Below are 13,787 nucleotides of genomic sequence, written 5' to 3'. Positions count from 1 at the left end.
CTTTTTTGGCCTGTATTTGACAAAGATGCTGCAGCTAGAAGTGTACCTCATATTTTAGTATCAATCCAATGACAAGTATATACAGGGTCAGTGTCATGATACCAATACTGATACGGATACTGATACTTTGAGTTTGAGTGATAGAGCTAAGCCCCTCCTCCTGGCTCTGATTGGTTGTTTTTGAACGGGAGCATTGGGTTTCTTCAGACAGCAGTAGCAGCTCACGGAGGAAGTGGAAGAGAGGGATCTTTTCACAGATTATCTGTCTCATATTGTACTGCCACAACATGGTGACAAATATGTAAAAATCATATTCTTTAAAGGTTACATATTGCAGCTTTACCAAACTTAGAACATTAATAAATAGCTGTCTCTGCATTCCATAAGTACGTCTTGAAAATAAATGATAATGCACATCTTTTTACAATGATGTAATCAGTTAGTATACTGATAAAAAAAATCTGCTTTAATTTTATTGATAGAATAATATTTAAGCACACAACTTTTACCATAAAAGTTTTATTTATGTGGCCCTCTAAAGAGTAGAGGGCCACATAAATACTTAGATGCCCTGCGACAGATTGGCGACCTGTCCAGGGTGACCCCGCTTCTCACCCGAAATGTTTTCTGGAGATAGGCACCAGCAACCCTCTGACCCCACTAAGGGACAAGGATGTTAGAAAAAGGATAGATGGAAAAATACTTAGAAGAGGCCTGACTTGGCCCGCTGTGCTCCACTGTCACTTCAGATTTCTGTTGTTTTTTTGTAGTTTGGTCGGTGTCCACACGGGGGCGGGCTTGCTCCACTCTGCTTTTCTGTGCTTGTAAAACACATGTGAATCAGCAGACACCAGATCAGCAGTACTTCACTGAAGGTTTCACAGTCACTGTGGCTTCAGTACTTTTAATATTTGTTTGCATATTGCATTAGCCCTATCTAGTCTTGGGTCTAAATGGCCGTTTTGGTCTAATTTTGAATTTACCCTTATATTTTCACCTTAAAAACTATTTACCTTACCTTGTTTGGTATCATTATTTTCAGAACATCCTAAACTTTGTGATTTTACAGTGTTTGTTTCCTTTTGACAAAATTTATTATCACATTGGAGCAAAAAACACACACAGAAACAAAATCCGAGTAGAAAAAATATTGATATTTTTACTATAAACTCACAAAAATATTGAACAAACCATTTTTACAGTCTAACATGAACATTTTTTAAGTAAATATGAAGAATTTTTGTACAAACTTAGTAAAAAACAAATTAGTAGTCATATTTTCACCATATTGTGGGTAATTTCCCAGGCGTTCTTTTACAACTATTTACAAAATATGTCAATATTTCCATCACAAACTTTCTGCAACATCACAATGTCTCAACCCCAACCCCCCCCCCCCCCCCTCCACTTTCAACTATTTACAATATTTACAAAATGGGTGCCACAAGACAAACAAATTACTTGTGCCATTGTGCAAAGCAGTTTCTGTCCATCAGAAGGCACAGTGGCACATCACAGCCCTCACATTTCCAGGGAGTGTCCTTCCTGACATTGTTCACCTGGAGGCAGTGTCTGCACTGCAGTCTGCCATTTCTCATTTTCATTTCATTTTGCTGAGCACTAATGGGCACAGGAATGTGTTCAGCTGCCTTTCTCTTTGGAACACCTGCCATGTCCACACTACAAAGCTGACTGGCCATCTCCACATTGAAGTCTTTGTGCGTCATGGGCTTCACTCCTTTGGCTCACCAACCTAGAGATGGAAATTAGCATGTAATCTGGTTTCGTGTGCATCTACTCTGATTATAATAATTTACTGTACATATCCCATGGCAAACAAAGAAATAAAACAACAAGAACAAAACAAAACAAACCTCATCGTCAAGCTCAAACTCCGAGTCCGAGCCATCTGGCAGCGCGCCTTCGTCCTCTTCACATTCATACATGTACTTCAGGGCTTGCTCCGCAGTCATGTAGCGACTCATTTTGACACACTAACACACTAAAAACGTCTACAGACACTGCAAACACACACTAGCACACTAACTAACACACGTACGGTCGAAAATCTACTACAAAACACCACTAGCTAAATCCGAAATGTCAACTACGCGCCGTTCTCTACCCCACAAAACTCTCTCCGCGCTGCTGTTCCGATCGCAAATCAAATGCTTTCTGATTGGTTGCTTCAGAAATGTGGTGAGTTTGCAGGAACTCGGAAAAATGGCTTTCATGATGCATTCGTTCACTTTTTGGTCATAAACATCCACTGATTGCACTCAACGTGCGTAAATGCGCTTTACGCTATGGCGAAAATGATCGATCATATTCCTGGTTTTATTTGGAAGTAAATATAAAACAAAATCAATATAAAAACACTACTTTTATAAAGTTTGAAGTCTCTACTGTCCAACAGAACTGAAATGCACACTTCTCATGCCGTCTTTTTTTTATACGGAAGCCTTTTAAATGCATGACGTCATGCCCGCCACATGGCGGGCGTCGGCCTGCAGCTGAGCCTAGTACTGAGCCTGGTTCTGAGTCTGGTTCTGAGCCTGGCTAACTGCTGCTGGCTAGTCTGAAGGAGCTGAGTGAAGTTGCTGAACATTCTGGGACTGGATATGATCTTCTGCTGTCGAGTTTCACTCACACAAGGCGCTGCTGCAGTGTTATGCTCTGAGAACACACACTGTTTGTAATCAATTTCTCCTGCTGGGTAAAACTTTGATGTGATAATGTCTACATGTTTATCCTGATAGATCTCAGGTTAACTCACAACTGCACTACTTTTCAAGAGAACATCTTGAAAATCAGTTACTGGAATAAGGGAATCTTTTAAAGATGGTTAATAATTTTATAACATTTACAGCTGAGGCCTGTTTGACTTTATTTCATCTTGAATAAAGAACATTCAGGTTACTTTTTTGGCCTGTATTTGACAAAGATGCTGCAGCTAGAAGTGTACCTCATATTTTAGTATCAATCCAATGACAAGTATATACAGGGTCAGTGTCATGATACCAATACTGATATGGATACTGATACTTTGAGTTTGAGTGATAGAGCTAAGCCCCTCCTCCTGGCTCTGATTGGTTGTTTTTGAACGGGAGCATTGGGTTTCTTCAGACAGCAGTAGCAGCTCACGGAGGAAGTGGAAGAGAGGGATCTTTTCACAGATTATCTGTCTCATATTGTACTGCCACAACATGGTGACAAATATGTAAAAATCATATTCTTTAAAGGTTACATATTGCAGCTTTACCAAACTTAGAACATTAATAAATAGCTGTCTCTGCATTCCATAAGTACGTCTTGAAAATAAATGATAATGCACATCTTTTTACAATGATGTAATCAGTTAGTATACTGATAAAAAAAATCTGCTTTAATTTTATTGATAGAATAATATTTAAGCACACAACTTTTACCATAAAAGTTTTATTTATGTGGCCCTCTAAAGAGTAGAGGGCCACATAAATACTTAGATGCCCTGCGACAGATTGGCGACCTGTCCAGGGTGACCCCGCTTCTCACCCGAAATGTTTTCTGGAGATAGGCACCAGCAACCCTCTGACCCCACTAAGGGACAAGGATGTTAGAAAAAGGATAGATGGAAAAATACTTAGAAGAGGCCTGACTTGGCCCGCTGTGCTCCACTGTCACTTCAGATTTCTGTTGTTTTTTTGTAGTTTGGTCGGTGTCCACACGGGGGCGGGCTTGCTCCACTCTGCTTTTCTGTGCTTGTAAAACACATGTGAATCAGCAGACACCAGATCAGCAGTACTTCACTGAAGGTTTCACAGTCACTGTGGCTTCAGTACTTTTAATATTTCTTTGCATATTGCATTAGACTACAGCAGAGCAGACGAAAAAAAACCTGATGTTTCAAAGCTTTATGAGGAAATACATCAGATTTCCAGGAAGCACACTTCAGTTCAACTGAATGTTTTGATCGTTTTAGGCACTGCTCCTCCTTTAGCACTCAGTCTGCTGATTAGATGGACAGAGGGAAGCTGTGGGATCCTTATCAGCTTCAGCTTCTCTAATGATCAGACTGTGAAGCTTAAATAGATGGTCAGTTTGTATACAGTATATCCATAATGTTGATAAGTCGACATTATAAACTTTAGTTTCAGATTCCCTCTTGAAATGTTATTTTATTTTTGTGCTGTAGTTTCTCAATTGTAATTTGAAAAAAGATTTAGCTTTGGTTTAGTTTCACATTATAATCTTTTGCACTTGGTTTATTTATAAATCAGTGCACACAAGACGAGGTATTGGTTCTGTTTATCATATGAATGTGCTATCAAAGCATTTTGTTGACACCTAAACAGTTTATCTATATACTGTTGTTGGTTTTAACAAAATATTTTAAAGGAAAAACAACAAAAACACCTAAAGGTACAAAGTCTGATAATATATCATATTCAAATAAAAAGTATTGGTATAAGTATTGGTATAAGTATTGACGATACTTATACCAATACTTATACCAACAGAGCCAGTACTGGCTCTGTTTTTACTTGGTAACAGATTGATACCAAAATATGCAGAATTCCACACCCCAAGTAACCCTTGGCAAAAATATGCAAACAAAGATTTCTGGGGGGGCAATTTATTAACATACATCTTATTACTGTGAATATAATCTCATAGGTGAATTGTCAGCATGAAAAACTGTTAGCACATCAAAACATTGTTCTTAAATTCCATCCATCCATTTTCTTTACACCCTTGTCCCTCAGTGGGGTCAGGAGGGTTGCTGGTGCCCATCTTCAGCTAACGTTCCGGGCGAGAGGCGGGGTCACCCTGGACAGGTCACCAGTCTGTCGCAGGTTCTTAAATTCATCTTTCATAATAACATTTTTAAGCCAAAAGTGGACCAATCAGTGACATCAAGTTCTTTTCAGGAAATTAAGCCACTTTCTTTTTGAGAATACATTTAATTTAAACTATCAATAGTAATAAATATATGCATTTCTGAAGCTTTAATTTGTAACTCCCGCTTTTTGAAATGATACAAGCATCCCAATAAATTAGAATATCATTTAAAAGATGATTTAATAATTCACTTAAAAATGGGAACTTAATGTGTAAGTGATTCACTACATACAGTGGTTTATTTTAGACCACACCCTCCACAAAGACATAAAACCACTAAAGGCAATTGCTTAAGAAACTGGTTGTTCACACTCAGAGTGCTTTGTCCAATCACGTTAACAGAAAGTTTAGTGAAAAGAAAAAGTGTTGTAGAAAAAAGTGCACAAGCAGCAGAGTTTACCAATTCCTTGTTATCTGCTTTTTGGACTGAATCAGTAACATAAACGAACTTTCGTATGATATATTTAACTGAGAGGAATATGTACGTGACATGTTATTGGAACTGGACGAGGTACATTGAGCTAAAGAGCTGCGTGTCTGGGCCCAGGCAGATGCATGGAGTGGCCTCAGCGACTACAGCATGAAGGCGGCGCCTAAATTCCCCATTAATACTACACTACCCACAGATCCCCGCGTCGAGCCATGTTATAGGAAATCCGCTTGCGGCGGATTATTGTAATCCGACAGAGGGTCTGGACGACACATCGGATCACGATAAAAAAAAACCAAAGCGCAGCGGCCTGTAACAGATGCAGCTGGTCCGAGAATAAAAGGATAAAGTCGGGATATGATCTGAGGCGCGGCGCCGTGTTGCTGGAGCCAGAGATCGGTGCTGCCCCCCCCGGGCCGCTTCATCCGACACACACACGGTGACAGCGGCTCGGTTTTTCTGCACCGCAGAGCTCGGGAACGGCTACAGTTAGCTGGACAGAGACATTATCTCCGTCAGCGCCTTCCTCCTATCCGCGTCGGGGTTGAGTCCTGCTCGGCCTGAAAGCTGACTGCGGCTGTCCTCTCTGCCGCTCTGAGACGCCCCGCTGCTAGCGCGGCTAGCCCAGCCCAGCTAGCCTGCTAGCTGGAGAGGAATCTGTCAAGTTTGGTTCGGATTCAGCTCCGTGTCCGCCCGCGGCCAGCAGGCAGCGAGGATGTCGACCAAAGACCAAAACAAACTCTCTACCGTTGAACGGCCCATCAAAGGTAGGCGACTTTTCTTCCTGTAAACTTCTCTCCTGGTGCAGGAAGTGAGCGGGGCGGTGGGGGGTACAGGGAAGGGCTAGCAGGAGAGCCGGAGGTAGCAGCCGCTCAGCAGCTCACCTGCTCGGTGGTCCCCCGCTGGCCACCGCCACCTGCTACCTTACAACAGCCACAGATGTGGGACCTCACGCGGGCAGCTGTTCTCGGAGACATATCCCCCGTTTCCGGGTGAACGTTTTGGTAAAGGGGGTGGGGGGTCTTCATTTGGACGGACACCGTCCAGAGTAGCTTTCTTGCTGGGACGGTTATCGGTGCAGATGTCCCTCAGTTAGCTCCGTTCTAGTGTCTTTTTAAAGACACGTTTGCTTTGAAATGCCTCATTGAAAAGTATCGAGCAGGTCCAGAGGGGGCGTCTCTTTGTGTTTCTAGGGGAAGACTAAAGAGATGCCATGAGGGGAACTGCTGCTGCATGAGGAAGTCGGGTCTAACAGTGAAGTGAGGGGTTTTGCAGCCAGACAGTGGTGAGGTGTGCGGTCTGAGTCCGGCTGGGGTTAGAAATGTGCCAGAAGAGATTCTCCCAGTTTGACCTTCAGTTGGTTAGTAGTTTCACAACAACCTAATACCGTAATGTAAATTAAGTAACGCATTTTATTTAATTTTACTTAACCTTCATTTAACCAGGTGAGTTATTAATAACAGATGATTTACAATAGTGAAAATTCTTTTACATTTATGATATTCATACTGTTTCAACGTCTTAAAAGAAACACCAACTAAATTTAGTATTACTTTTCCAGTAAACATGCTGATAATGCAGACGTGAATTACTTGAGAGAGCCTGGGAGTTTAACCGGCTGATCCCAGCAGGTTTAAAAACTGGTTATCTGCTCTGGTAGAACCTACAGTCAGAGCTTCTACCCTGTAGTTGCATGTATAATTTGTATAATGTATAACTTCCCTGCCATAATTACGTTTTTTGCAACTGGCAATTTCTTCCCAATAACTTTCTAAGAAAGGCTGAAATGATTAATTGGAATAATCGATTATTGAAATAATGGTCAACTAATTTAGTAATAAGGTAATTGTTAACTGCAGTGTAAAGACAAAAAAAAGCAATTTGCTGAAAGAACAACGCACTCGGAGGTAGCCTAGTAAAACCTAGCCCCCAGTTCTCCATTTTGCTTTGTCCAGAGGGTAAGGGCTCGGTGTGCCTCACGCGGGACGGACTGGCTCAAACACCAGGTCGACAGTCTCCATGTTTGCAGATGAAGATGAGATCTGCAGAAATCAAGACGGGGTCTAAATGTGAGAGAGCCAATCGGAGCAGGGCTGGATGTGGAGCAGTTGGAGTTTCTGTGGTCCAGAGCAGCATCCATAGCAACAGGAAGTGAAAAAAAGACCCGTCAGTCCACCTGGGTCGTCAACCTGCCGGTGGGTCAGGTTTAGAGGCAGTAGGTCAGATAGCAGGTGGCCATGTCTGATGGACTCAGGACAGGTTAGACAGGCTTATGGAGGCAAAGCTGCCTGAAGAACATCAGTCCATTAAAGCTGGAACCTGTAAACTGCAGGTCGACCCGACCCGTTCTGATTGGCTCCTCACTTTTAGCTCCGTCTCCTCTCACGTCTACTTTCATCTCTTCATTTGATTATTTTCCGAACTTCATGAGCCGCTGGCTGTTGTCCTTCACCTTTTCCCGTCACAGCAGCTGTTTAATTGTTGTGCTCCACATAATTAGCCTCTTCTGGTTCCCAGAGCGCAGTATCGCCCGGCGAAATGAGGCAGAGAGACGCAGCGACCGAGCACGAGAGAGGCAATTTAAAATGCATTTAGTGCTGCAGTGAAAAAGACTCAGATATCCATCTGCCCGAGATGGCGTGCCTGTCTTTGACTCCAGTATGCTGCGTCGAACTGATTAGATGAAGGCTTAGACTGTCAGTTTAACACAAGAAAAGGAGAAAAATGAGGCTTCATAATATGTGACCAATATCTGGTCATCGCAATATCAGTTCTATGCAATATTTATATTGCATAGAACTGTTTGGAGTGTAGTAATTGTTTGACTGATGTATTCCAGCTGTTATGATAGTTGGACAGCGAATTGTCACTCTGGACACAGATGCTGCCCAAAATGCTGAAGGTCACAGAGGAACGGAAACACAGATGAGAAAGAAAGGAAAGAAGAAAATATGCTGCAATATTTACCAGCTTTATCGCCATCGCTAGATTTTCTAATCTCTTGGGAGGGGAAAAAAACCCACATTTTGCCTTGTAGACAGATTCATGTTCTATTTGGCTTCAGAGGCTACTAAGAAGTAGCAGATGGTTGTGAAGTAGAGAATAAGTTTCTTTAGCAGTTTGCCTCAAGTTGACAGCGTAGCCATGTTCACCGCCGATCCCTCCAGGATGTCATGATGTTCTTTGTGATTGTTACGGACTAAAATTACTGATTTTTTTGCAGCACATTTTTTTGAAACTTTGAAGTCAAAGTAGCAATTTATTCAAGCTTTATTTTTACTATTACCCAGTTTTACTAAAAAGTTGAAATCATTGCACATGACGTTCCCAAAAAGAGACAGGATTTTTACATGTTCAATGTTTAAAGTGCAAATAACATTTTCAGACAAATCAAATGCTGTCCTGAGGAGAGGTCAAAGTGCAAAAGAATAATTCCATATTGTCTCATTCAGGTTAACACAGTAGAAGCACATCTCTCAGAACATCTCAGAAAGAAAAAGTCTGATATTAACATTTAGAGTCACTCATGCTGTCAGGTTTGGCTTTCAAGATACTGTGGGAAACAGGAAGTTGAATTAGAAGGGGGGGAATGGGATTGGTCAAGATTCAGCTGAATTGCAGTGACTGGTCAGAAAAGAAGGAAATACAGAACACATTAAGGTGATTGTAATTTTTCTGTAAATCTGACCAATGACCAAGTGTGTGCAATGTTGAGTTGCAATCTCAATATTGTAGCTTCACGGAGGAAGTGAGTAATATGAATAATAATAATAGTATTAATAATATGCTCTTGTCAGATGAGACCACAATTGAACCTTAAAGCTCACAAGCTAATGCTGACTAGCTGCTGGTTCGGTTAGCTTCCGTCTGGGTCGGTTTTAAGACAAACTCAACGACCTGAAAATGTGTGTTGGGCATAATGTTGTCAAATACTTCAGACAAATAAAAACAACTAAAACTGTCTATTTTAATAGTTTTTTCTAATATGCGTTAATAGTGGACCACTGCAGAAGCTAGCACACGTGATCGTGGTAACCTCCGCTCCCGGACATGCAGCCAATCGAGCCAAGGAAAAGGAATGACTTCCTGGAGGAAACAGAGGGGCGGGGCTGGGAACTCTCCAAATGATTCTACTTTGACTACAAAGTCAGTGGCAGTGGTTTCACTCTTCTCAGCAAATGGTGATGTGAAGTTGTTTGCAGCCTTAATAAAAAAAGAGTAAAAACAATCAAACTAAAAGTGTTTTACTTTAAGATGATTCAGCAACTTGGTCGCTTAAGAGGTGAAAGTGATTCCCGTCTGTATCGATTTTTTTTGTTATTGAATAATTCTATCGCAATAAGAAATAAATCAATTAATCACATGATAAATTTAAATGATCTCAGTAGTTTCCATTCTGATGATGAATATTTCTTGAAGGTCAGTTTTGTTTACTGAGACATCATAATCAAGTTTATTTATGGATTTGGTTGCATGTTTTTTTTTTTTTTTTTTCCTTTATTGTTTCTGTCATGTTTTATTTTGGACATATAAAATATCTTCCCGTTCCAGTGTTCCAACTTATTGAATGTTGAGAGGGCCAACTTGTATTATTATGACATTTTCCATATATTATTTATTAGTTAAATTATTTTAAAATGATCTGAAAACAAAATATTATCGTTTATCACAATCATTTGTGTGACAATTTATCGTCCAGTAAAATGTCATATTGTGACATGTCATTGAAATATTGATTATTCTTAGCAAACCTAAATTGGAAGTGTTTGTTAGAACAGCCTAGTCAAAGCTCAAAGTTGAGAAATTGTGGCCAGGCTTTTTGAAAATCCTGTATCCTGTTTAGGCTTGGGAAATTATTGTATAGTTTGCTGCTATTGCACTTACATTTTTAATATAACATCAGATCGTTACAATAAGCTCTAATTGATTGTTTTTTTTTTCTTCTTAAAAATAAATTACAAATGACAAAAAATATTTTCTCTCATTTGGCTTTTATTTCAGGCCCTGACGTTACCAGAACGTAGTCATATGATTAGCAGAATAAAAACTCAACCACCTCTTAAAAATAAAAGAAAAAAGCATTTTAATAATAAAGTAGCTCAGTTATCAGGATCTGATGTCGCCGCCTCAGTTCATGTTTAATTTTTTTTTAATATACTCAGTTGTTTGCACAATTGTTTCAAAGTCTTGCTACTGCTGATCATTTGAAGCCGATATATTTAAAGATTATTTCTATTTTGAGTAAATCATACACCAAAGTATACCTTCACAAGATGCTCAACATCCCTCATTTAATCTTTCCATTTTTCATGCCTGTGTTCTGATCAAATTCCCTCTTTATTCTGGTAATATCCTGTAATAATCAACACTTGAATTCAAAGTCTAAATAAATAGTAGCTGTAAACAGTGATGTCAGCAGCCTGTGTGTGCTGACATCACTTACTGGAAACCTACAGAGTGCATTGGAGGAAAAAAAAAATCCAGATTTTCCAAAAATTAAGTCTTCAAAAACCAATAATTGGATTACAGTAATTGATAAAATGCATGTATAGTCCAGCCCTAGTTGGATGGCAGAAGACGGCAATATGAACGTAAAATAAAAAATTATGCTTTGTGGTGATAGTGTTGATTAAAAAAGTGATAATAGGAATTATTACTGTTTTTTAAGTAACCTTATGGTTATGACTGCATGGCACATCATTCACAGCTCCACAGGTCTAATTAAATCCTGCTCTTGAGAAACATTGAGTTTGTAAAGTACTTCTTTAGGACAACTTGATACATCTTTATTGAACAAACGGTGGATAGAAATAGTAAAAATAGTAATCCAGACCAGACGGACAGTTTGAAGAGATTTTAAATATCATTAATTGGAATTTATCATAACAATAAATCAAAATCGTATCGTGATTATTAATTCATTAATAACATTCATGATAAACGTTAAATGCCCACCTCTTAGAGGGTGTGAAAAGTTTTTCTGGAGGCGCTCTGCTAGCTCACGGCGGAGTGGAGCAGTCCGTGGTTATATCTCCATGGAAACAGCTGCGACAGGCACGCCGATGCATCACTGCTGGCTCCTTTCAGCTTCCAGCTTACTTACTGATGGTAATCCAATCAGTCCTGCCTTTTGCCTCGCCCGCCATGTGTAATGATTGTGTCTGCATCCATGATTGATGAGGCCCGCCCAGTGAGGAGCAGGGGGCGTGTCCTCTGTGACGCTCCGTTCAGGGATCAGGGCTCAACTGGCGCCTAGCAACAACAGGTTGGGGTAAGTGTCATGTTTTCCCTCATTTCCACCCATTCCTGTCCACACAGCAGCAAAGTCATGCTGCTTCTTGCTTTCTCTGCCACTTCAGAGAAGGTTGCAACATGTCAGTCGGCGGTCTGCCCTGTATTGTCCTGGAACGCTGCAGCAGCAGTTCAGCTCTGAAGACCCAGGTGTTTCTCACTCTATGGGCATCAACGTTTTTATCCAGGAGCCGGACTGATGGGAGCTCAGGCTCTGGATCACTTCACCAGTAACGGTTGCTTGTTTGGCTCTAACTTTATTTTATCGGGAAGACAAAACTCACTGAGATAAAAAAAAAAAAAAACAATTTCATTACCAGAGTTTCTTGGACTTTGCAGATACAAACAAGGCAATTTCAATTTTCCTACTTTAAAATAAGTAGCTTGAAGCACTGTTAATACCTTCAGTAAGAGTTGTCAAAAATCATCATTTCTGTTTAACTTTCATTTAATTTGAAAGATTTAAGGATGTCTAATTTTTAACAGAAATGATGCCGAATTGAGCCCGTGCTCACTTTTAAAGGCAAATAAAGCTGCAAGACAAAGTAAAATTTATAGTGTAAAATAATTTGACCTGGGCTGCAAGGTGGTGCAGTAGGCAGCACTGTTGCCTTGCAACAAGAAGGTCCTGGGTTCGATTCCTGGCCCAGATTTGCTCTGGTTTATGCACAATAAAGTAGATAAATCACATCAGTTATGGGTCATATTCCCTCATCATCAAACTGTTTAAATCTTTCTAAGGATTGTAATCCTTAGAAAGAATTATATATGGAACTGTGCACTATTCCTGTGCACAGTTCACAGGAATAGTCAAAGTGTACTGTTTGGAGTCGTGTGGTAAATGTTTAAAATACCTCAGGAAGAAAAGAACAAGCCTAAACTTGAGCTGTCCTCCATGCTGAGCAAACAGTCACATTTTGACAGCGACACAAATGTTTAATGTTTTAATATGCTGCCCATTTTCACGTTGTCCTGAAGAACAATAGAAAAGCCAGTAGTGGCTGAGAGCCTTTAATTGAGCTGACCGTCAGTGTGAGGTTTGTCTTTTAAACACCCAGAGCCATTAAATTACATAAGCATGCCACAAAAATGAGCAACGAGGGCGGCAACTACAATTGTTTTAATAATCATTTATTCTATCAATTATTTTTCTGATTAATCGGGAAAAACCTTGTGGCAAGTTATGCAGATTTTTTATATAATTCTTAAGCCTATTTTATATAATATAAATACAATAGTACAAATAAACTGTTTATTTTTAAATAAGAAATCTAAAATTTTATTGCCCAATATACAAGAGCTTTCTTTTAGTGAATGCTTGATCACATGTAGCAAAGGATGCATCTGCAGATAAAAAATCCTTCCAACATCATCATGTGAAAAGTTCAGACCTTATCAATACAGTGGAGGGCTCATCTGGAGATTAATTTATTGGATTAACAAAGTAATAACTGGACAGTAAAAGGTGCTTAATAGAAACTAGTAGAACATATTTGCAGACTAAATATGTTCTATCAGTACAGTTTGGACTTACTGTTATGACTGTGATGTTCTTCCAGTAAATGGCTTGTTTGAGTTTGTATGTTCTAGTTAATGATCAACCAATTACTGAATTTGTTGACAATTATTTCAATAATTGATTTATCACAATTGATCAGATTAATCGTTTCAGCTCTAACATACTCGAAAGTAAATGTGAAACTGAAATGCCTCGGAGCAATGCTAGCATTAGCCGTTAGCTTGTGTTTACCAAGCAGCCAATCCAGGAGCATCCTTCATTTTCCGTGCTGCTGATTGGCTGTACCCCCAAGAGCATTTGTTAGGAAGACTGTCATATTCGACAGTTGTCTATTGATGCATGTTGAGGTAAATTTGGTGTTGAATTGTTAAAATAAGCAGTTCTCAGCATTTTTAAACATGATATCAAGTTTCTGCTATACACATAGCATCAAGAGTCTATGACTGCTGCACACAGACACGAATACTCTAAAAACTTTGCTTATAATCAAATGTGCCTCTCAAGTAGCCACTTGGATAAAGTAGTGCTACTGTATAACAAGGCAGTGTGCAATAGTTTGGTATTTTTGAAATGTATTGAGCTGCCTTTAGGCAATCGTGGAAAAGCGCGGTTCAAAAAGTAAAATGATGTCAGACATGATCACTTCCTTTACTGATATCGCCCTAA

General features: G+C 39.7%; 1 protein-coding gene across 3 annotated transcripts in view; it reads left to right on the top strand.

Moving 5' to 3' along the window:
• Positions 1-5,499: 5,499 nt before the first annotated feature.
• Positions 5,500-13,787, top strand: part of ppp3ccb (protein phosphatase 3, catalytic subunit, gamma isozyme, b) — a 36,370-nt gene continuing 28,082 nt past the window's right edge. For all 3 annotated transcript variants that reach the window (XM_008423139.3, XM_008423138.3, XM_008423137.3), the window contains exon 1: positions 5,500-6,078. In XM_008423139.3, coding sequence (XP_008421361.1) covers positions 6,027-6,078 — 52 coding nt within the window. In that variant the 5' untranslated portion in view covers positions 5,500-6,026. The remainder of the gene's footprint in view (positions 6,079-13,787) is intronic.

This window comes from Poecilia reticulata, chromosome 12 (assembly GCF_904066995.2).
Source record: "Poecilia reticulata chromosome 12, P_reticulata-male-v2, whole genome shotgun sequence".
Classification (NCBI taxonomy): Eukaryota; Metazoa; Chordata; class Actinopteri; order Cyprinodontiformes; family Poeciliidae; genus Poecilia; species Poecilia reticulata.
The sequence above is the reverse complement of the archived record's forward strand: the minus strand, read 5'-3'. Positions and strand labels throughout refer to the sequence as shown.